At 41.7% G+C, this 25,968-nt stretch overlaps 1 protein-coding gene across 11 annotated transcripts in view; it reads left to right on the top strand.

Moving 5' to 3' along the window:
- Positions 1–25,968, top strand: part of LOC148517069 (phosphofurin acidic cluster sorting protein 2-like) — a 358,464-nt gene that overhangs the window by 68,706 nt on the left and 263,790 nt on the right. For all 11 annotated transcript variants that reach the window (XM_088479161.1, XM_088479158.1, XM_088479156.1 and 8 more), the window contains exon 2: positions 18,956–19,043. In XM_088479161.1, coding sequence (XP_088335287.1) covers positions 18,956–19,043 — 88 coding nt within the window. The remainder of the gene's footprint in view (positions 1–18,955; positions 19,044–25,968) is intronic.

The following is a 25,968-nucleotide window of genomic DNA, read 5'->3' as shown; positions in this document are numbered from 1 at the left end:
TTTAGCAGTATGCTTCGGGTCATTGTCCTGTTGGAAGGTGAACCTCCGTCCCAGTCTCAAATCACAGGCAGACTGAAACAGGTTTTGCTCAAGAATATCCCTGTATTTAGCACCATCCATCTTTTCCTCGACTCAAATCAGTTTCCCAGTCCCTGCTGCTGAAAAACATCCCCACAGCATTATGCTGCCACCACCATGTTTCACTGTGGGGATGGTGTTCTTGGGGTAACGGGATGTGCTGGGTTTGCGCCAGACACAACATTTTCCTTGGTGGCCGAAAAGTTAAATTTTGGTCTTACCTGACCAGAGCACCTTCCTCCATACATTTGGGGAGTCGCCCACATGCCTTTTGGCAAACTCAAATCTTCTTATTTTTATCACTAAGTAATGTCTTTTTTTCTGGCCACTCTGTCATAAAGCCCAGCTCTATGGAGTGTACGGCTTATTGTGGTCACATGTACAGATACACCAGTCTCTGCTGTGGAACTCTGAAGCTCCTTCAGGGTTACCTTTGGTCTCTGTGCTGCCTCTCTGATTAATGCCCTCCTTGCCCGGTCTGTGAGGTTTGGTGGGCGGCCCTCTCTTGGCAGGTTTGTTGTGGTACCATGTTCTTTCCATTTGATGATGATGGATTTGATGGTGCTCCGGGGGATCATCAAAGATTTGGATATTTTTTTATAACCCAACCCAGAATTGTACTTCTCAACAACTTTGTCCCTGACTTGTTTGGAGAGCTCAGTGGTCTTCATGGTGTGATGCCTCTTGCTTAGTGGTGTTGCAGCCTCTGGGGCCTTTCAGAAAAGGTGTGTTTATACTGAGAGATCATGTGACACTTAGATTTCACACAGGTGGACTTCATTTCACTAATAATGTGACTTCTGAAGGTAATTGGATGCACCAGAACTTTTGAGGGGCTTCATAGCAAAGGGGTTGATTACATATCCACTTGCCAATTTACAGAATTTTATTTATAAAGATTCTTTTTTATATATATATATTTCTCATTTTGCTTCACCAAATTAGACTATTTGTGCAGATCCATCACATAAAATTCAGAATAAAAAAAAATAAAAAATTACAGGTTGTAATGTAACAAAAAAAGGTAAAAAGCCAAGGGGGGTGAATATTTTTGCAAGGCATTGTAAAAGTCTTTGACGCTGATATAAAAAGATATTTGAGGCTGAGGTGTCATGGTGGAGGCAGACCGGGATTATTATTTGCTCTGTTATATGTGATAAAGTGAGTATACTTTTGCCAAATATTAATGCAAGTCTTGTGATTTTTTTGGTTTAGCGGGGCTGGAAGGAGGGTGGGCAGAGGTAGCCTTCCCGACCTTTCCACCCCCCCTTCCTCTCCACCCCCCATATGAAACATCAGTGCAGTTCGACTTGGCTGCGTCACACTGCCGGGCGCAGGGACATTTTGCCAGGCATGGGGAGACCAGTTCAATAGAACAATTATTGCAGCTGGTGTCTGTATCCTTGTTTAGTATTTCTTACGTGGCCTTTAGCCTTGATGAGAACATACATACATACATATATTTGTTTTGTGTTGAGTTGTGCTGTTCAGTAGTTCCTAACCTTTGTTGGGCTATGGATGTGGGGCCGTATTTACAGTTGCTAATAAGTATATTTGTGATTTTGTAACTTCATTTGGCCTAGAACTTGCTGCACTGCACATAAATTGCACCTTGAGCAAATCAGGGGTGTCCACATGCAAGCACAGTAATGGCATGCACGCATATGGTAACCACTATATATGGGGTCTATTTAATAAACATAAAAAAGGCTTTTCTCCAGCATTTTAGCTGGAGAAAGACAGTTTTTTTTTTTGTTTGTTTTCTCTTTAATTACTCAAAAAGTTTGAAGAAAGTACAGATTTCTCCGCCTTTTAACTCTTTGGGGGCTGTGAAGGAACGGTAGTCTCTCAGCTTTTTTGGCAAACCTAATGCTATTTCAAGATGACGTTTTGTCCTTCTTTTTTTTTTTTCTTTTTGCTAATCTCTGCCGATCTGGCTGGGTACCTGCTCCCCGACTCCCTCTTCTCCACTCCCTTGTAGGCTCTGCATTCCCCAGGCTGGCTCTCTCTTCTCCACTCCCTTGCAGGCTCTACATTCCTTAAAGAATGAAGGAAAGAAAAAGGAGTTGTTTGATTTGGGGCGCACAATACGTAAATGTTAAAAATTTACTTTTATTATTGACAAATAAAAATACAGAAAAACTGCGAAATATTAAAACTACCTATATAGAAATAAACATAAATTGTGAAAACATGAAAAATAAAATAAAATAAATGTGGTTAAAAAACATCTCGTTTACTGTATTTCCTTCCCCATTATCAGTGTAAGTTATTAATTAGTACAGCTGTGGGGTTCCCATAGTTTATTAATAACAAGAATTTGTGTAAGTAATATCACAGAGAAATCACATAGAAAAATCACATAAGGGAATATATGCTCTGTGATATATAGGGAACTCACCAATATTAGTTTATTACTATCAGCCTTTTCGTGGCTTATAATGTATATTACAGCTGATATTGTGGTCATGTAAATATGGTAAATATATCGTATTTATGTTTTAATGATACTTTGTTATGATCAAATTTGAAAAAATGTATCCACCTAAAAAAAGTGTAACTTAGGAAATTGGGATACTATGTTGCTAATAATATTAACAAAATACTGACAGTATGTTACTATCAGTAATGTGTCAATCTGTAGTATGGGTTATTAATGTTAGCGCTAAGCTGACTTATAATCACATAATGATCCAATTCTATCTTTGTTAACATTATACTTACTTTTGTTATATATTTATTATGAGGATATATGTCTGTGCTATTGACAAATTCGTCAGTGCACAATATTTAATCCACCTCTAAGTTATACGTGGAGACAAAAACCAGATATTATTTGCTGGGTCCGTCGCCTGCTGTTAATAGTTTGCAGTAACGAGTTATGTACAATTAGCGGGTGTCTCCTGTATTACTTAGTACACTTTCACTATATGCGCACTATCAATATTCCATCACCCGCTCCTAATAACTCTAGAACCAATTAGATTATGTGCAATTGACAGATGTATATCACATTAATTGTCATGCCTTGTGGTAATATGCATGCTATCAATATTGCAATGCGCTTCAATAGGTTTGTTGTGCTTGCTGTCGATCTTATGCACACACAGGGGATAAGAGCCCAGATAATACTAATGCTGAATCCATGTAATTAGGAATAAGGATAGTCACTATGCATTAGTGATTAGCGGGTATAGTCCACTATTGCCATACAAACAGTAACACCAACATGACACACTAGAAAATAAATACAATTGGATTATACATGGGGAAAGGAAAACAGCAAGATAAACGCCGACGCGCCTTTCGATGGGTTAATGCTTTTTCAAGGCTTAACCCGATTGCCTCCATCTGTGTCTCTTTATTTCACTCCTCCACCTATCATATTATTCAGAGCCGATCACGTGATTTAGAGGACATATTTATTACTGAAGCCGTTCGTGTATTTCCCGGCTTTTATTTGAATGGTTAGTTGGTCTGTTCATCCAATCAAAAAAAAAAGTATAATATTTCCGTCAGCCATGACATATATAAATGATGCAATTAACAATAGAAAAAGTGTCATTCACTATCATTGCCAATATAGTATATTATTAACATAGATGAATAAGTGATATCCAATAGCTTATAATATTAATTTGATAAGTAAGGTAAAGATAAAAAAAAATATATATATAAAAACAAAATACAAGTGAGAAATAGTAAGTGTGATTAAATGAAAACTAATCTTATATTAGTGAGTGTACATGATTATTACATTAATATTAATATAATAAAAGTATTAAAGTGCATATAAGTGAAAAAAGAGAATGTATACATGAATGTGAGTGTAAACACATATAATAATAAAATGAGGATAAGTGTAGATAACATAAATATAAATAAATGTGCTGAAAAATAGTGAAAGTAGTGTGAAAAAAGTGAAGACAAACAAATAAAAAAATACATCAAAAAATACAAAACAAAAATAATTAAATTTATCCATTAAAATAATAGACCAATTCATTATATGCTAAATAAATTTGATAGATCACATTATTACCAATCATATAGTGTTGATATATAATAAAAAAAAAAATTTCAAATAAAATAAACTGTAATTAGTTATATGAATAAAGATCCATTATATACCAATAATTTAAATCCATATCCTCATCCATAAGTAAATATAGTGATATTGCAGATATTCATTAACACTTAATAATGAATATTCATAAATCTAGATCACCAACATAAACATGACATTCTATAGAAAAATTAAACAATCAAAACAATGTGTCAATGCTAATACAGTGAATATTAGTGAGTAATAATCAACAAAATAAATTTGTATATAAATTAATAAAACTCAAATAGTTAATCACTCATTCATCATAAACAAATCATAATATAAAAATGATTAGAAATTTTTTGTTTGTTATCAATATTTATTCAACAATTAACATAAGATCAAGTGACACATTATTAGCAATAAGAATTACAACTCTTGTCCTAGATAAGATAGAAGGCAGTAAATTAACACCGTTGATATTCAGGTATTATTCATTAATACTATAAATCCTATGTTATTTATGATGAGTGTTTAAAATATTGTCTAGAATAGATGTTAGAGGTAATGTAATCTTATAAAAAAGCTACATAGCTATTTCCTTCGTTCATCCCCCTTAGGGGAGAGGCAATCCATAAGGAATATCATCTTGGTTTCCCATTTTAGAAGTTCTTGATCTATATCACCCCCTCTAATACCTAGGTTGAATCGTTTCAAACCATATGCCTTCAACCCTATTGGATTGCCATTATGATATTTGAGGAAATGTCTTGCCACCGGGGTTAGGGGTTTAAGTTTATACTAATCTTGTCTAGCATTACGTATAGTACCAACATGTTCCAAAATTCGAACTTTAAGAGGCCTGATGGTTTTACCTACATAACCTTTACCACAAGGGCATTCGAGGTGGTAAATGACTTCTGTAGTTTTGCAGTCAATATAATCTGTAATTTCCCATCTCTTTCCATGTTTGTCCCAAAAATGATCTTTTTTCACTATATACTGACATGATCTACATTGTCCACATTTAAAGACTCCCTTCTTTTTGTATAATGATGGTTTAATAGTATTAAGATGGCTATGTACTAATTGGCCCCTCAAGTTTCGTGATCTCCTCCAACTTGATTGCACCTTAGCTGGTAATATTTTGGCCAGATCATTGTCTGTATGTAAAATCTGCCAATGTTTTTGGAGAATTTGGTTAATCTCCTTCCAATTATTATTGAAAGTTCCAACGAATCTAATAGATTCTTCGTTTTGTTCATGAATTTTTGGAGTTAGAAGAGAATCCCTAGGGTATTGTTCAACTTCTTTCACTGCTCTTTTGGTCATAGTTTTACTATAACCCCTTCTTTTTAACCTCTCACATGTTTCGTTCTTCCTTACATTGAACAGTTCTGGTTGTGAGCAGTTCCTTTTGACCCGTAGCAATTCCCCTTTGGGGATTGCTTTGATGGTGGCAGGAAGATGGGCACTAGTGCTGTGTAATACGCTGTTGGTTGCAGTACTTTTCCTATAGATATCAGTAGCTATTGTGCCATCATCATCCACCCGTATAGTAAGATCAAGAAAGTTTATCTCTCTTTGGTTCATCTCCATGGATAATTTCAAATTCATATTGTTGGTATTCAAAATGTCTATAAAACTCTCACATAGCTGTCGTTCTCCATCCCACACTATTAAGATGTCATCTACGTACCGTAAGTACAACAAAATGTGATCTGTATAATTTTCATACGCTTCGCTGAAAACCATCTCTCGCTCCCACCACCCCAGGTAGAGGTTGGCATATGTAGGGGCACAAGCTGTGCCCATAGCCGTTCCTCTCACCTGGAGGTAGTGGCGCTCGTTACAGATGAAATAATTCTTCTTCAAAACGAAGTCCAATAATGTCAATAGAAATTCATTAAACTCACAATGTGCTTCCATATCCAGGAAGTATTTGGATGCTCTTATTCCTTTATCATGGTCTATACTGGTATATAGACTCTCGACATCACAAGTCACCAACCATACTCCTGGTTGGACTACCAGATCTTGTAGTTTACGAAGGACATCCATTGTGTCCCTAGTGTAGGATGGTAATGTGAGGACATGTCTTCTAAGTGCTGATCAACAAAAATACTGGCGTTTTCCTTCAGGCTTTTAACCCCCGAGACAATCGGTCTACCTGGAGGAACCTTGTCATTTTTATGTATCTTGGGTAGTAAGTAAAGGGTAGGTATTGTAGGATTATTTACTTGTAGGAAATTACCATCTCTTTTACTGATGACTCCATTATTCAAAGCTTCTGAAATCATCCGATTGTATTGATTAAGAAAATTTTTAGTAGGGTTGAATAGTAATTGCTTATAACATCCCTCATCATTGAGATGTTTGTTCAGTTCTTCTACATACATTTGTCTAGGCCACAACACTAAGTTCCCCCCTTTATCTGATGGCTTAATAATTGTATCTTGCCATTCCATCATTTCTTTTATGGCTTCTCTTTCTCCTCTAGTGATATTATCATTAGATATGAAATGATGTTTAGATCTATGAAATAACTGATCTAAGTCTCTGGATACAAGGTCTTGATATACCTTGACTGCAGGACATATTTTAAAATCATTTAGAAGGTTGATTTTTTCTTTATTTTACTCTTGTCATAGGGTTCCATTGTTATGATTCTTGAGGGATCAGTTTCTTGTTCCAATTCTTCTAGCATTGTCACATATGGGTAGTCTTCTGATGTTAAATTACTCTCACTACATACTGGTATAGTATTTTCATTCTGAGGCTTATGATTGGCAAATAATTTTTTTAATAGTATCTTCCTAGTGAATAGGTTCAAGTCCTTTTCACAATCAAACCTATCCATCCTCTGTGTTGGTGAGAAAGAGAGACCTTTTTGTAGTATATTAGTCTGATCTTCTGTGAGGATCTTATCCGTAAGATTAATAATTTTAAGTGAATCATCTCCTTTTCCCTCTAATAATGGGGGATTCATGATCACTTCCTCTGTCTTCTTTGTTCTCGTGGATCTTCCCTCCAGTCTCTCATGTCTCTTTTTCTTACTCCTCCTCTTGCCCCTCCGAATTTTGCAGTTTCCATTTCTATACCATCTCTTCTTCCCCCCGGGGTTTTGCCTAAAATATCCCTTCTATATTGGTTATGGGAATTATCTCTACTTGTACCTACTCCTTCTGAGGAGTCGATATCCGATGTAGTATAATTAAGGGTATTTGATGTTCTTTTACTTCTATAGTTGGTATTCCACCTGTAGACTCTGTTTTGTAAATAATCATTTTTGTCCCTGTAAAACTTCCTCTGTTTAATTTCTCTAACCTCTTGTTCAGATTCATCTACCTCTTTTTTGTATTTTTCATACACTTGTTGGAATTTATCCAGAGACTCAAAATTTTTGAGTTTTTCCCCTAGGACAGTTATTTCCTGTGCAGTTTGGCTCAAGATCAATTCATCGTGTTTAATTAACACTTTCATTAATTCTTTGGAACAATTTGATAAAATATTCTCCCACTCTTTTTTTAGTTCCTCATTAATTAACTCAAAAAATGGAAATAATTTAATCCGTAACCCTCTAGGAATCATATCATTTCTGAGATAGTTATCAAATGTTGTTTTGTTCCAAAGTGTTTTATTTTGTTTCATCATCAATTGTTTTAGTACAAATAGATTCTCTGACCAATTTTTGTTTGTTTGGTTATATTTCTCTAAATTGGTCCCAAAGATCATTTCCATATTAGTTTTAAGTTTATCTTGTCTATCCTCTAGATCTTTCTTAAGGCTGAATAAAGACATTATGATAGGTCCAGGCAATCGGGAAATTGTGAAAATATTTAGTATTAATATCACATATATTCTAATATCAAAAATATCTTATAATCACGTTACTGTGCTAGTGGATGTGAGAAAGGTTGTTGCCAACCAAAAAAATGCTTGCAAAAAACAAAATATCCACTGCACCAGTACTTATATTGTTTATAAATCTGGTGTAAAAACCAAAAAAGAACCCCTAATTTCAACTCATATATGTATTAGTTTTATGTCCTACAAGTAAATAATCCTACAATACCTACCCTTTACTTACTACCCAAGATACATAAAAATGACAAGGTTCCTCCAGGTAGACCGATTGTCTCGGGGGTTAAAAGCCTGACGGAAAAAGCCAGTATTTTTGTTGATCAGCACCTTAGAAGACATGTCCTCACATTACCATCCTACACTAGGGACACAATGGATGTCCTTCGTAAACTACAAGATCTGGTAGTCCAACCAGGAGTATGGTTGGTGACTTGTGATGTCGAGAGTCTATATACCAGTATAGACCATGATAAAGGAATAAGAGCATCCAAATACTTCCTGGATATGGAAGCACATTGTGAGTTTAATGAATTTCTATTGACATTATTGGACTTCGTTTTGAAGAAGAATTATTTCATCTGTAACGAGCGCCACTACCTCCAGGTGAGAGGAACGGCTATGGGCACAGCTTGTGCCCCTACATATGCCAACCTCTACCTGGGGTGGTGGGAGCGAGAGATAGTTTTCAGCGAAGCGTATGAAAATTATACAGATCACATTTTGTTGTACTTACGGTACGTAGATGACATCTTAATAGTGTGGGATGGAGAACGACAGCTATGTGAGAGTTTTATAGACATTTTGAATACCAACAATATGAATTTGAAATTATCCATGGAGATGAACCAAAGAGAGATAAACTTTCTTGATTTTACTATATGGGTGGATGATGATGGCACAATAGCTACTGATATCTATAGGAAAAGTACTGCAACCAACAGCGTATTACACAGCACTAGTGCCCATCTTCCTGCCACCATCAAAGCAATCCCCAAAGGGGAATTGCTACGGGTCAAAAGGAACTGCTCACAACCAGAACTGTTCAATGTAAGGAAGAACGAAACATGTGAGAGGTTAAAAAGAAGGGGTTATAGTAAAACTATGACCAAAAGAGCAGTGAAAGAAGTTGAACAATACCCTAGGGATTCTCTTCTAACTCCAAAAATTCATGAACAAAACGAAGAATCTATTAGATTCGTTGGAACTTTCAATAATAATTGGAAGGAGATTAACCAAATTCTCCAAAAACATTGGCAGATTTTACATACAGACAATGATCTGGCCAAAATATTACCAGCTAAGGTGCAATCAAGTTGGAGGAGATCACGAAACTTGAGGGACCAATTAGTACATAGCCATCTTAATACTATTAAACCATCATTATACAAAAAGAAGGGAGTCTTTAAATGTGGACAATGTAGATCATGTCAGTATATAGTGAAAAAAGATCATTTTTGGGACAAACATGGAAAGAGATGGGAAATTACAGATTATATTGACTGCAAAACTACAGCAGTCATTTACCACCTCGAATGCCCTTGTGGTAAAGGTTATGTAGGTAAAACCATCAGGCCTCTTAAAGTTCGAATTTTGGAACATGTTGGTACTATACGTAATGCTAGACAAGATCAGTATAAACTTAAACCCCTAACCCCGGTGGCAAGACATTTCCTCAAATATCATAATGGCAATCCAATAGGGTTGAAGGCATATGGTTTGAAACGAATCAACCTAGGTATTAGAGGGGGTGATATAGATCAAGAACTTCTAAAATGGGAAACCAAGATGATATTCTTTTATGGATTGCCTCTCCCCTAAGGGGGATGAACGAAGGAAATAGCTATGTAGCTTTTTTATAAGATTACATTACCTCTAACATCTATTCTAGACAATATTTTAAACACTCATCATAAATAACATAGGATTTATAGTATTAATGAATAATGCCTGAATATCAGCGGTGTAAATTTACTGCCTTCTATCTTATCTAGGACAAGAGTTGTAATTCATATTGCTAATAATGTGTCACTTGATCTTATGTTAATTGTTGAATAAATATTGATAACAAACAAAAAATTTTCTAATCATTTTTATATTATGATTTGTTTATGATGAATGAGTGATTAACTATTTGAGTTTTATTAATTTATATACAAATTTATTTTGTTGATTATTACTCACTAATATTCACTGTATTAGCATTGACACATTGTTTTGATTGTTTAATTTTTCTATAGAATTATGTCACATGTTTATGTTGGTGATCTAGATTTATGAATATTCATTATTAAGTGTTAATGAATATCTGCAATATCACTATATTTACTTATGGATGAGGATATGGATTTAAATTATTGGTATATAATGAATCTTTATTCATATAACTAATTACAGTTTATTTTATTTGAAAATTTTTTTTTGATTATATATCAACACTATATGATTGGTAATAATGTGATCTATCAAATTTATTTAGCATATAATGAATTGGTCTATTATTTTAATGGATAATTTTAATTATTTTTGTTTTGTATTTTTTGATGTATTTTTTGATTTGTTTATCTTCACTTTTTTCACACTACTTTCACTATTTTTCAGCACATTTATTTATATTTATGTTATCTACACTTATCCTCATTTTATTATTATATGTGTTTACACTCACATTCATGTATACATTCTCTTTTTTCACTTATATGCACTTTAATACTTTTATTATATTATTATTAATGTAATAATCATGTACACTCACTAATATAAGATTAGTTTTCATTTAATCACACTTACTATTTCTCACTTGTATTTTGTTTTTATATATATATATTTTTTTATCTTTACCTTACTTATCAAATTAATATTATAAGCTATTGGATATCACTTATTCATCTATGTTAATAATATTCTATATTGGCAATGATAGTGAATGACACTTTTTCTATTGTTAATTGCATCATTTATATATGTCATGGCTGACGGAAATATTATACTTTTTTTTTTGATTGGATGAACAGACCAACTAACCATTCAAATAAAAGCCGGGAAATACACGAACGGCTTCAGTAATTAATTTGTCCTCTAAATCACGTGATCGGCTCTGAATAATATGATAGGTGGAGGAGTGAAATAAAGAGACACAGATGGAGGCAATCTGGTTAAGCCTTGAAAAAGCATTAACCCATCGAAAGGCGCGTCGGCGTTTCTCTTGCTGTTTTCCTTTCCCCATGTATAATCCAATTGTATCTATTTTCTAGTGTGTCATGTTGGTGTTACTGTTTGTATGGCAATAGTGGACTATACCCGCTAATCACTAATGCATAGTGACTATCCTTATTCCTAATTACATGGATTCAGCATTAGTATTATCTGGGCTCTTATCCCCTGTGTGTGCATAAGATCGACAGCAAGCACAACAAACCTATTGAAGCGCATTGCAATATTGATAGCATGCATATTACCACAAGGCATGACAATTAATGTGATATACATCTGTCAATTGCACATAATCTAATTGGTTCTAGAGTTATTAGGAGCGGGTGATGGAATATTGATAGTGCGCATATAGTGAAAGTGTACTAAGTAATACAGGAGACACCCGCTAATTGTACATAACTCGTTACTGCAAACTATTAACAGCAGGCGACGGACCCAGCAAATAATATCTGGTTTTTGTCTCCACGTATAACTTAGAGGTGGATTAAATATTGTGCACTGACGAATTTGTCAATAGCACAGACATATATCCTCATAATAAATATATAACAAAAGTAAGTATAATGTTAACAGAGATAGAATTGGATCATTATGTGATTATAAGTCAACTTAGCGCTAACATTAATAAGCCATACTACAGATTGACACATTACTGATAGTAACATACTGTCAGTATTTTGTTAATATTATAAGCAACATAGTATCCCAATTTCCTAAGTTACGCTTTTTTTAGGTGGATACATTTTTTCAAATTTGATCATAACAAAGTGTCATTAAAACATAAATACGATATATTTACCAAATTTACATATTTGACCACAATATCAGCTGTAATATACATTATAAGCAACGAAAAGGCTGATAGTAATAAACTAATATTGGTGAGTTCCCTATATATCACAGAGCATATATTCCCTTATGTGATTTTTCTATGTGATTTCTCTGTGATATTACTTACACAAATTCTTGTTATTAATAAAATATGGGAACCCCACAGCTGTACTAATTAATAACTTACACTGATAATGGGGAAGGAAACACAGTAAACGAGAAGTTTTTTAACCACATTTATTTTATTTTATTTTTCATGTTTTCACAATTTATGTTTATTTCTATATAGGTAGTTTTAATATTTCGCTGTTTTTCTGTATTTTTATTTGTCAATAATAAAAGTTAATTTTTAACATTTACGTATTGTGCGCCGAAATCAAACAACTCCTTTTTCTTTCCTTCATTCTTTAAACATTGCTGTCAGTTGTCTTAAGGGCTGCACCCCCACAGTATAATACTTATATGTGACATAAAACTAATACATATATGAGTTGAAATTAGGGGTTCTTTTTTGGTTTTTACACCAGATTTATAAACAATATAAGTACTGGTGCAGTGGATATTTTGTTTTTTGCAGGCTCTACATTCCCCAGGCTGGTTCCCTCTACTCCACTCCCTTGCATGCTCTGCACTCCCCAGGCTGGCTCCCTCTTCTTCACTCCCTTGCATGCTCTGCACTCCCCAGGCTGGCTCCCTCTTCTTCACTCCCTTGCATGCTCTGCACTCCCCAGACTGGCTCCCTATTCTTCACTCCCTTGCATGCAGACCTCTTCCGATGATGTGAAGAATCTCTTTGCCAGGACAGCCCTTTACCAGGGCAGCACAGACTGTGTAATGGTTAGGGTTACTGCCTCACAACACTGAGGTCGTGGGTTCGATTCCCACAACGGCCCTCCCTGTGCTTGAGTGGGTTTCCTCCAGGTACTTCGGTTTCCTTCCACATTCTAAACATAAATTAACCCTAGTGTGAGCATGTGGTAGGGAATATAGAGTGTAAGCTCCACTGGAGCAGGGACTGATGTGAATGGCCAAATATTCTCTCTAAAGCGCTGCGGAATATGTGTGCGCTATATAAATAACTGCTAATAAATAAATACCACAAGGTCCCAGCACTTCAAAGATATAAATATGGCCAGAATTTCAGAGCAAATAGTTTTTTGGGTTTTTTTTTATGCCACTTTTTCACCTCTATATTGAACAAATCTTTATATTCACCTTCTAAGGACTGGAGACATGTCCTTTGCACGTTCCTAAACCTGGTGCACATTTACATGCTGTTGTTGTTGATGTCTGTGTGTCTTTTGTTCTGGAAGCACTTTACTTTAGGCTGCACGTGTCTTAAGGGAAACCGACGCCAGAATCCTGACGCCCGTCAGAATGCCGACACGCCATCCCGAAGAGATCAAGATACCGACGCCTGCATCCCGTCCGCCGGCATTCTGATGGTAAGTATGCGAGTTAGGTTTAGGTTACTCCCGGGAGTGGGTTAGGGTTAGGCACCAACCGGGGAGGTTTGGGCTGCGGGGAGGGTTAGGGTTAGGCACCGACCGGGGAGGGTTAGGCTGTGGGGAGGGTTATGGTTAGGCACCACCCTGGGAGGGTTAGGCTGTGGGGAGGGTTAGGGTTAGGCACCACCCGGGGATGGTTAGGTTTAGAGTGCGGGAAGGGGGGAGAGGTTTAGGCACCACTGGGGGGGGGAGGCTAGGGTTAGGCACCACCAAGGGGGGGAGGTTCGGATTGGGGGGGAGAGGGGGAGGGTTAGGCTACTTACCGGCCCCCATCGGGATCCTCAACATTGGGATGCCCCCGTCGGTCAATCGTATTCCGTCTTAAGAAAGCTTATCTTTACATTCGACTCTACATGAGGTATGTGGTGTGCGTTACTCCTAGTTCTCTATAGTCAGCAGGATGACACATACACAAACATCGACTTGTCTAACTTTGAGGCTTTTCATCATTACATGTTTGTTATTTAGCCCTCCTACAACTTTTCCTAAATGCATTTTTTTTTTTTGGCTTTTACTGCTTTTCCGTCTTATCTGCATATTATCAGGAACTTATTTTCTGCCGCTGTAGGAGGGAGCACAAAGCAGCTTTTTGGATTCGATTCATAACTGAGAGAACTGCATAGCTGTGTATGTAACCTGGGGTAATGCATATAAACATTCAATTCTTTCATGATAGCAATGAATTGCTGAAAAGCACACCTGGAAACCAGATAGAGACGCAATGGGCCAAATTCAATTCAGTGCCATGTTGAATAGCCGCGGGAGGGAGCTCCTGCAGCTATTCAATACACCGCACTGTTTGGGCGGCTAAAGGATTTCTTCTCGCAGCCCCCTGGAGATGCGAGTAGAAAATCGACAAAAGTGCCGGGCGTGCAGCTGTTTTGCCGGCTTAGCGCAGCGCCTACAGCCGCACGCCCAGCACTTTAGTCAGAGAATGCCGGTTACCGCGCCTTAACACCCCGGTTATTGTCCGGCATTCTCAGACTTACCTGCTTCCGGACCAGGCAAACAGTGCATTGAATTGAATAGCTGCGCGAGCTCCCTCCTGCCCCAATGTGCCTTTATGTAATCACATTTCCTGAAGGAAAAATGTATATGCCAAATTGCCAATACAGGTTGTGACAGTGGGAAACGCACTGTAATAGTGCAGTGCTACTGTGTTCTAGTAATCCTATACTGTGATAATTATATTGTCTGTGCTGTTCTATATAATTACTATTAGAACAGCTGCTGATAATGTAATTAGTGCACTACGCTCAAGGAAACTTTGTTGTGATTTCTCTCATCTCTGCAATGTTTTCATTTTACAACAAGGCAGTGCATTTGCATTTAAACTGGGTATACAGCAGTGTTCTCCCCAGAAATTTTTTCCAGCCGGTGGCATCCAAAAGTAGCCGGGTGGGGGCCTTCGCAATTATGCACGCGCCGGGAAAAGGGGTATCTCCCAGACCAATCCAGCCCGACATGTCTCAGGCTGCTCCCCCACTGGCTCTCAGTCAAAAGTACCCATTATGCAGTGCCCCCTGTATTTGTGCCCTTTATACAGTGCCCCCTGTAGTTTTCCCCTTTATGCCTTGCTCCCTGTAGTTTAGCTTTGCCCTTATGCAGTGCCCCCTGGCTGAAGTAGTGCCCCTATGTTGTGCCTGCAGACTGGTCCCTTATGTAGTGCCCCCAGGCTTAAATAGTGCCCCCAGGCTGTCCCTTTATGCAGTGCCCCCAGGCTGGCCCCTTTGTGCAGTGCCCCCAGGCTGGCCCCTTTGTGCAGTGCCCCCAGGCTGGCCCCTTTGTGCAGTGCCCCCAGGCTGGCCCCTTTGTGCAGTGCCCCCAGGCTGGCTCCATTATAAAATGCCCCCAGGCATTCTTAAAAAGTCCCACCAATTCATTAGTGCATCATATGTATTCACTTCCAAAGTATTGGAGATCTTGTTCTGCACTGGGGTACACAATCACTTACACCAGTGGTTCCCAAACTTTTTGGAATCACGGCGCCCTAGTGCATTAGAATTTTTTCACGGCACCCCTAAGCCAAAAGTTTGTTATTGAGACATTCAGAAAAAATGTAGTGAAGTAGTAAAGTGAAGTATATTGTGCTTACCTGTCATCCTTAGGGTCAGTTATGTGATGGTGGACAGGTTTGTGCTTCTGTTTGTCCACATATCTACATTACAATGACCATAAATAATTTGATTTGGTGCTGGACCACCAAACTGAGGCACCCCTACAAGTGTCGTGAGGCACCCCAGGGTGCTGCGGCGCACAGTTTGGGAATCACTGACTTTCACCAATGTCAAGAGTTCATAGGAAATTAGGGATGCTTTGTAATCTCTGGACAATTCTGCCTCAGAATGGGACAATTCATCTTTGTAATGCACATTATTACATCTGCATATTGGGTATGGAACTACGCAATCAATGAGTGATAGGGCTCCACATATCTCCTTCCTCTTTTCAAGGTATACAAACGTATATTTGTCTGATTTCTCTTATTTGATCATCTAGATAACCCCTATACAATAATGTCTAGGTCAAATAATCATCACCGAGTGATGTATCCTAATTATAGCTGTAGCTTGGGTTAAGCAGCGTAAAATGCTCTCATTATTTGATTATTTTTGTATATTTTTTTACTTAAACCGTCTAGAAATTAATGGGGCAGTTCAAATGTTTATTGTTTCACCATATTCAAATTCTATGCTTGGCCAAGCGCAGCGTGTAACATTACCCTAATTTTCTGATCTATTGTATGCTTTAGGGGTGCGAGGAACACCCGAGGAGGGTTTTTGACCTACTGGCTGCTCTGTGCACACAGAAGGTTACTAATAATTTATTGGATTCAAATATTTTCTAAGCAATTCAACTGTTTCTCCGTTCAGGTGCGAACAGCTGCTGGCGCCGGTGTTTCTGCTCGTCCCCTCCTGAGGAGTCTAACAGAAATTTGTAAAAAGTCCATGGTTTGGGTGCTCTAACCTGAACTTTAGGTGGGTTTATAGTGTTCACTCTAGCTCCGGCGGCAGGCAGGGCACCGGAGCTAGAGAGGGCAACTTTGTACGCGCGCCCGGGGGGGTGTGCCCGGCACATACGGACATGCTGGGCAGCCCCCAAGCGCTGCAGACAGTGAGAATAGATGCCGGGGCGCATGCGCCCGGCGTCTATTCTCCGGCGGTGACTGGGTCACCGCACATTTCTCCACCCGCGGGACACTGCGACCCGCAGGTGAAGACGGCACCCGCAGGCTGTGAGGGCAGGGCGCTTTTTGCCCTCCTTCTGGAGGGCAGGGTGCCTTTTGCCCTCCAGAAGGAGGGCAGGGCGCTGCGCCTCGCTAAAACAGCCTAGCGGGAACGCTAGTTCAGTCGTTTTATGCGGCTAAACCTGGTTTAATTGGGTGCGACAAGCACGATAATTAATGGGCATCCACAAGAATTGAGTGGCAACTTTAGGCACCCATTAATTACTGCGACTTAAAAAAATAATTGAATCGCTCCCTAAGAATGTGAATTTGAAGTAAATTTTTTTTTTTGGTTTAGAAGCAATTTTTTTTTTCTTATTACATTGTGGGGGACGGGATGTAGTGAATATGCCAGCAGACGGGATGCCGGCTGTCAATATATACTGATACTGAAATCCCGCTGCCCGGCAAAATGCCCACGCCGCTATCTGAATGGGATCAGGATACGGACGTCTGCATCCCTACCACCGGAATCCTGAACGTAGGATCCGGGTAAGTATTCACGTTAGCCTGGGGAAGGGGGGTTAGGGACCCCCAGGGGGAAATTAGGGTAAGGCACCCCCCGGGGAGGGTTAGGGTTAGGCTGCAGGGAGGGGGGTTTAGGATAGGCACCAACAGGGGTAGGTTAGGGTTAGGCACCCCCCTGGGTTCCTTAGGTTTAGGGTGCGGGAAGGTGGGGGTTAGGGTTAGGCACCCCCCCGGGGAAGGTTAGGGTTAGGCTTCGGGGAGGGGGGATTAGGTTAGGCACCAACAGGGGTAGGTTAGGGCTAGGGCAGGGTTCGACAAATTTTTGTAAAATCTAGGAGCCATTTTAAAAGTTTAGGAGCCAGACCATTGTCCATTACCAAAATATATGAAAGCTTGTATAGACCACGACACATGTCCTTTCAGTGCCCCTCAACCTCCCCACATGCCATCAAATCACCACACATGCCTCTTTAATGGTCATCAGATTCTGCAACATGCCCATACCAACCCCTGTAATAGTGCCCCCAGTAGTAAGCCCCCTGTAGTAGTGCCCCCAGTAATAAGCCCCTTGTAGTAGTGCCCCCAGTAGTAAGGCCCCTGTAAAAGTGCCCCCAGTAGTAAGGCCCCTGTAAAAGTGCCCCCAGTAGTAAGCCCCCTGTAAAAGTGCCCCCAGTAGTAAGCCCCCTGTAAAAGTGCCCCCAGTAGTAAGCCCCCTGTAATAGTGCCCCCAGTTGTAAGCCCCCGGTAGTAAGCCCCCTGTAAAAGTGCCCCTGGTAGTAAGCCCACTGTAAAAGTGCCCCCGGTAGTAAGCCCACTGTAAAAGTGCCCCCAGTAGTAAGCCCCCCCGGTAGTAAGCCCCCTGTAATAGTGCCCCCAGTAGTGAGCCCCCTGTAATAGTGCCCCCAGTAGTGAGCCCCCTGTAATAAGCCCCCTGTAATAGAGCCGCGCGAACAAACACACACCTTACCTAAGCCCCGATCCTGTTCCGCTGCCGTCCGCCGCTCATGACATCTCTCCCATAGTGCCCGTGGGGGGAGCCGGACGCTGGAGCTCAGGAGTGAGCTCCGGCTGCCGCTGCTCCTCGTGACTATGGGAGAGACATCATGACGTGGTGCCCAGCAAATGGAGCCTCCCTGCGGCGGCGGGGGGGCTTTGAAAACTCGGTCACCAGAACTAAAATCATAGCCGCCATGGCGACCGGGATTTGTCGAGCCCTGGGTTAGGCACCCCCGGGATCCTTAGGTTTAAGGTGCCGGAAGGGTGAGTTAGGGTTAGGCACCACCGGGGGCAGGTTAGATTTTGGCACCCCCCCATGGAGGTTAGGGTTAGGCACCACTAAGGGAGGGCTAGGAGAGTGTTAGGTGAAGGTAAGTAACCTATCAGGATACTGAACCTTCCGACTTGCAGCGTCGGGATTTCAACCGCATTTCGTACCCAACCCGTGGGAGACATGTTGTTACTAAAAGTAATGCATTATAGTACCGAAGGCTCACTATTTCTATTTGTCATGGTAATCTGTCAAATTTATTACATACTCAATGTATATGTTTTTAAACTTAACTGTACCACATGATTGCTATTTAACATACATTTGCTCTCTCTGATGAGATATAATGTGCCTGCTCTTAATCCATATCATTGTTTGAGTTTTTGTGACTTGTCCACTGCTGCAAAAATATATATTTTTTCTTTTTTTATTAAGTTTTTTTATTTTTATTTTAGGCTTTGTAGTCTGACTCTAAAGAAGCTGCTGGTTGTGAAGGAACTGGATAAAGAGCTAATTTCAGTAGTCATTGCTGTGAAAATGCAGGTAAGCAATCATTGTATGTGACACAGAGCTGTAAAGCGGAGTACACACTGTTACAGTCATACTTGGGACAGGGGCGGATCGAGAGTCTTGCTTTAGGGGTGGCTGTGTGTATATATATATATATATATATATATATACTCACACTCACTCACTCACACTCACTCACACTCACACACACACTCACACACACACACTCACACACTATATATATATATATATATATATACACATATATATATATACATATATACACACAGCAGTGGTTGAAGTGAGGCGGTATGACATACCGCCACTTCCCGACCCCACTTCATTTTAGCCGCAGAAGAGAATTTACCAGTGCTGGGCTCGCTGGCGGCCAGCCATTTGCGGAGCTCGCTGGTGGCAAGCCATTTGAGGGGCTCGCTGGCGGCCGGATTAAACTGCAGTGCACTACTGCAGCAACCAAGAAGACCCGATGCTCCCAGCGGCTCCACTCCAACGCAGGTCAGAAGCAATTAGAGAGAGGGGAGGGTGTGAGAGAGGGAATAGAGAGAGGGAAGGGTGTGAGAGAGGGAATAGAGAGAGGGGAGGGTGTGAGAGAGGGGCAGACAGATGGAGGCATGGCATATATAAGAAAAGATTTGAAAAAGATGGAAGCAGGCAGTTAGTACTGTAGGGGGTGAAAGAGAGAGAGGGAATCAGTGAGAAGGGCAGGGTGTGAGAGAAGGGAAGAAGTATGGGGGTTGGAAGTACATATATATATATGTTGACAGTACCCCGTTCCCTACCAGTCACTGGGATGCTTGCTTGTCTGCTGCTCCTCTGCCGTCTGCTTGGGCCATCTAGCTCTGCCACTCCTCCTCCCACTCCCTGTCAGTGTCACCTGCGGCCTGCCGGACAGAGCTAGCCGATCCGATGGGGCGTGGCCTAATCGCGGTCCGGCGTGGCCACGTCCCTTTAGGGGAAAAAAGCAAACACTCTCTGCAGCGCCGTGCGGCATGTCCCCAGGATGCAGGTATCCATCTTTAGAGGTAGGAGGCTGCCAGTACTGTGTACAGTACACAGTGGCTGTGTGTTACGGGGGGCGATCGCCCTGGATCCGCCAGTGACTTGGGATGCTATTGGTCTTACAATTTCACTGATGAAATTGTAAGATCCATGCATACACATTGTTACTACCTACCTTGTGTTTTGTGATTCTCATCTTACAAAACCATCTGCTGAAAGGATTATGACTCCATACACACCATACAGCAGTGTTTCTCATCCTCGGTCCTCAAGGCACACTGACAGTCCAGGTCACACCTGTAGCGTCTATGGCTATCCTTAAACTCTGGACTGTTAAGCTGGACATACATACTACAATTATCGGGGCGAGCCGCCCGATATCCGCGGATCGCCCCGATAATTGTAGCATGTGTGCGGGCGACTGAGAGTTAAATATTGCTCGGTCGGGCATGCCGGATTGACCAACATGCCCGTCCGAGACGATATTTGTGAGTTAAAATGTCGGCTGCATCGGGCAGTGTATGCCCAGCCACGGCCAACAGACAGACATTTTCTGTGTTCCTTCCCATGGAAGGAACAGGGAACTGTCTCCTCCCCTGGGGACGAGGCGCAGATGTCGGGCTAATACACTGTGAGATATCACAGAGTATGCCGCCATCATCTGCGGACTGACAGGCATTTTATCTGGCCGTGTACGCCCAGCATAAGTGGTCCTTGAGGAACATGGTTAGGAACCCCAGCTATACAGATGCCTGGCTCACCTTGTTGGAGGAGCATCAGCAGAAGTATTTGACAGAATGGTTGGCAGTGCGTACACACTTCCAGGTTTGCCCGGCATTGGAGCATATGGAGTCGGAAAGGTTTTGCCTACCGTAATTTTCGCAGACTATGCGTGTTTTGGATGCAAAAAGTTTTCGTGCGCAGCCCCACTATTCGCCCTATTCAATTCAAAAGGACGCGAAAACGGAACCCGGCGAAACTCAAACAGGCGAGAAGTGCTGTCAGATTTGGGGAAATCAGCCTGACACCCCCCAAAAGATGCACTAGCATTGGGGATCCTTGTAGATGCCCCTGAATAGCCTACTGAAGCTATTTTGGGTACTTAGATGCTCTCATTAGCTGCTAATTTGCACAAGTGGTGAAGAATAGCATTTAGCAGTTTTTTTTTGGAGAAAATAACAAGTCCCAGCAAATTTGGGGTACATGAAAATGGATGCAAGCCTGGTTAAAATTCGAAAAAGTGAAGTTTTAAAAAACGCACATGCAGCAAGCACCTGCAATAAAAAAAAACACCCCCATACTTGCAGACCCCACAAAAGTCTATTTTGCTACTTAAGTTTGTACCCCAACTTTGTACTTTTTTGCCCCCTTTTTCAAAGTTATTTTTTGTTTTTGTTTTTTTACTTTTTAAATGTTTTTTTTTACGCAGTTAACCTTTGGGGTGCAGGGTGGTTTCCCAACTTTTGCATCCCAAAACCGCAATAATGCACTTTTTTCCGCCTGCTTTTATAGGCGAATCTTTTTCGCCTACTCCATTGCATTGACTTTCCCCGTACGCAAAAAGTCTTTGGAATTGATTACGGAGATAAGTTTTCGTCTGGCATAATGACGTCATCCGTGATACTTTTCTGCAGAAAATGGCTTTTCGCGTCTAATTGAATATGCCCTATTGTCGCACAAATATTAGGAAGAGCTTGTAACCAAATCAGCAGACGCGATCTGTTCTATTGAGATAAAATATAATTGTGGGTGCTTACCCCATCAGTGTGGGTGCTTACCCCATCAGTGTGGGTGCTTACCCCATCAGTGTGGGTGCTTACCCCATCAGTGTGGGTGCTTACCCCATCAGTGTGGGTGCTTACCCCATCAGTGTGGGTGCTTACCCCATCAGTGTGGGTGCTTACACACTCTTACAATACCTCAACAATAGGTTGTGAATCGTGTCATCCACAAGACGATTGTACAGGTGTGTCCCAAAGTGCACTGCACAGGAAACTTCTCCCTAAACAATCCACAATTCCAAACATATCCATGTATTTCAGTTCATAATATAGGAGAAAATTTTCCAGAACAATGTATCAATTTAAAAGCAAGTAGAAAGTATTCTTACGTGGAGACACTCATGACGCCAATAAATTGTCCTACTATATATTATAAATTTATCAAATCTTATTAAAGGATTAAAATAACTCAGCCCTATAATCCCATAGCGAAGTATATTATTAATGTAGAAGTGATTAGTCAGAAAAAAAAATTGTCTAAGAATTCAGAGGTTAAATGTGTGTTTTCCATTATATCGTTTGGGATATGAAATATATGTAAATTTATAGAGTACATCATTTAGTACATTTGTATCCCTATAAGTGTTTAGTCTTCCTGTATACTGTCAGTCTTGATGATCAAACATGAGTCTTTTATGTGTCATGTGTCTGTTGGAATTCCAATAAAACAATTTTCTCCATTATAAGGTCTGTTCTTAATTCACTGGGTACTTATATTATATTATAAAAGAACTGATATAAGAGCAGCACAGGAGTTAACAATTCTGCCTCACAGTGCTGGGGCCATAGGCTAGACTCCGACTAGGGTCTTATCTTTGTGAAGTTTGTATGTTCTCCCTGTATCCTCCGTGTGCTCTGGTTTCCTCTCTCACTCCAAGAACATACTAGATGGGTTAACTGGCTACTGACCAATTTAACTCTAGCGTCTGTGTAGTAGGGAATATTTATTGTAACTGACATGAAAGAGTAATGCTGGGTACACACTAGATGATTTTTTTAACGATTTGGCTGATTCTGGTGCAGGTCCGATGGGGGATGTCGTTAGCAAGGGCCATCCTGCCGAATGTAGCAATGCCCCTGCCGTCACTCCATCATTTCCCGCATCGCCAAGGGTGTATGCACTTGCCGAAGCTGGCTGCCCGCCGGGTTACATTGCTGCAGATGTCGGGCTGGGTACTTATCGTCTAGTGTGTACCCAGCATAAATAAATATTATTTGTAAAGAGATTTAGAACTTGTTTAACACAATCAGTTAATGAATACATTGCTACAAAAAGTGAACAAAGACTTGTTAATTCTAATATAATAAGCAATTACAATAATGATGCGACTATTCATCTTTATTTGATAGTATAGCAATAGAAACCTTAATCCTGTAATTGCAGACTATTTTGTACCAGAGTAAATAATTATAATTGTCTGTCTTCACCTTCAACACATACATATATTAGCTTTGTCCCTTACACAGTGATCAGTAATAATATGAGATATGGGAAGGACTTACCCTTGTTATCTCTATTTCTACGAAGTCCATAGGGTTCCACAGGATACCTTGGGGTATAGGTGTGACGTCAGTCACAGGGCACCAAAGAGTTAAGCTTTCAGCCTCCCAGGATGCACTAGGTCCCCCTCCTATACCTCGCCCCCGAGCCAAGGCATCTCAGTTAGTTACCAAGCCATAGGCCGGAGGAGGAGAAGGAAGAGAGAGAACAAAGATCTGGACACATACAAGAATCACATTCTCACCAGAGGGAGACGGAAAACCGGTGACCAGAGCAAAGCCCATCTGCAGCACAGGTGCGACAGGGCGGGAGTCCTGTGGAACCCTATGGACTTCGTAGAAATAGAGATAACAAGGGTAAGTTCTTACCATATCTCATATTTTCTACTTCAGGGTCCATAGGGTATCCATAGGATACCTTGGGGATGTCCCAAAGCAGTATCCTTTAAGGGTGGGGACGCTCCTGTGCAGAAAGGAGAATCCGCCGCCCGAAGGAAGCATCCTGAGAGGCGAAGGTGTCAAACCTGTAATACCTCACGAAGGTATGGACAGAGGACCACGTAGCAGCCTTGCAGATCTGAACTGCCGAGGCACCACGTCGAGCTGCCCACGAAGGACCTACAGACCTAGTGGAATGAGCCTTCAGAGAAGGAGGAACCGGTAGGCCTTCATGAAGATAAGCTTCAGAAATAGCCATACGGATCCAGGCTGCCAAAGTTTGCTTTGAAGCAGGCCAACCCTTTTTACGGAAGCCATAGAGGACAAACAAAGCGTCCGACTTCCTAAACGAAGAAGTGCGGTCAACATAAGTCCTTAAGGCCCGCACAACATCCAAAGAGGCCTCACCCACGGAAAGACCCGGTGAGTTAAAGGCCGGAACAACGATTTCCTCGTTAACATGAAACTGGGAAACAACTTTGGGAAGAAACTCGGAGCACTGCCCTGTTCCCATGAAAAACCAAGAAAGGGGGTCTACAAGAAAGAGCCCCTAACTCAGAAACACGTCTGGCCGAAGCAATGGCCAGAAGGAAAACAGTCTTAGCTGTTAGCCATTTAAGATCCACTGAGCCCAGTGGTTCAAACGGCGGTCCTTGGAGAGCCCTCAGGACCACAGCCAAATCCCAAGGCGCCACAGGTGGAACAAAGGGCGGCTGAATGCGGACAACACCTTGCATAAAGGTGCGCACATCCGGGATTGTAGCAATCCTACGGTGAAACCAGACAGATAGGGCCGAAACCTGTACTTTCAAAGAAGCAAGGCGAAGCCCATGATTTAGTCCCGCTTCCAGGAAGACGAGAATCCGAGACAGACGAAACTCCCGCGGTGCATAACCTCTCGGTCGACACTACTGGAAGAACGTATGCCACACGCGGTGGTATATCCTCGCAGAAGACGGTTTCCGAGCTCGCAACATGGTACGCACCACAGAGCTGGAAAACCCCCGGGACCTCAGCATGGCCGTCTCAACAGCCACGCCGTCAAAGACAGTCGAGTCAGGTCCGGGTGAAGACAAGGACCCTGAGACAGAAGGTCCGGTCGTAGCGGCAACCGCAGAGGACTGTCCACGGACAGACCCTGAAGGTCTGAGAACCAGTACCGTCTGGGCCACGCGGGAGCTATCAACAGGAGCGTCCCTCCTTCCTGTTTGAATTTCCGGATTACCCGTGGAAGAAGGGAGACCGGAGGGAACAGGTATGCGAACCGGAACGTCCACCGGACGGACAGAGCATCCACCAGAGACGCCCCTTCGTCTCTTGTGCGAGACCCGTACACCGGCAACTTGTTGTTGTGCCGGGACGCCATGAGGTCGATCTCTGGAAGACCCCATCTGTCCACCAGTAGTTGAAAAACGTCCGGGTGCAGGAACCATTCCCCCGGATGAACGTCCTGGCGACTTAGAAAGTCCGCCTCCCAATTGAGCACTCCCGGGATGAAGACCGCTGATATGACCGGAAGATTGCGCTCCGCCCAAACCAGGATCCGAGACACCTCTACAAGAGCCGCCGGCTTCGGGTTCCTCCTTGCCTGTTTATGTAGGCCACGGTGGTAGCGTTGTCCGACTGGACCTGTACCGGGTGACCCTGGAGAAACCGATGTGCCTGCTGGAGAGCATTGAAGACCGCACAGAGTTCCAAGATATTGATTGGAAGCTCTGCTTCTGTCGGCGTCCACCTGCCCTGGAACAGATGTGGACCCGAAACTGCTCCCCAGCCCCGAAGACTGGCGTCCGTTGCCAACAGGACCCAATTTGGAACCCAGAACGGACGTCCCTCGCTGAGGTGGGTCGTCTGTAACCACCAAGCAAGGGACAGGCGAACCCCCGGGGTGAACACAATCGTCTGGGACTTCAGAGACTGAGGCAGCCCGTTCCACTTTGACAGGATCAGGTGCTGCAGAGGTCTGGAGTGAAACTGGGCATATTCCACCATGTCGACCAACACTGGGCGAACTGCAGCAGGCGGCCTCCCACCCTGGGATCCCCCAAAGGGAGGCCCGGACCGTCAGGCCGCAGGCTTGTCATCTGGCTTGGGGGCCGGACGTCTGGTACTCCATGCCTGCTTCCGGGGCTTGACCGATTTCCTAGGGCCAGCCTGACGAGGAAACGACTGTGGTTTGGGCCTGCCCTGGGCCCTAGATGACCGAAAGGACGATGGTC

This window comes from Taudactylus pleione, unplaced genomic scaffold (genome assembly GCF_031769625.1).
Source record: "Taudactylus pleione unplaced genomic scaffold, aTauple2 ptg000227l, whole genome shotgun sequence".
NCBI lineage: Eukaryota > Metazoa > Chordata > Amphibia > Anura > Myobatrachidae > Taudactylus > Taudactylus pleione.
Note: the sequence above shows the minus strand (reverse complement) of the source record. Positions and strands in the feature narration are given on the sequence as shown.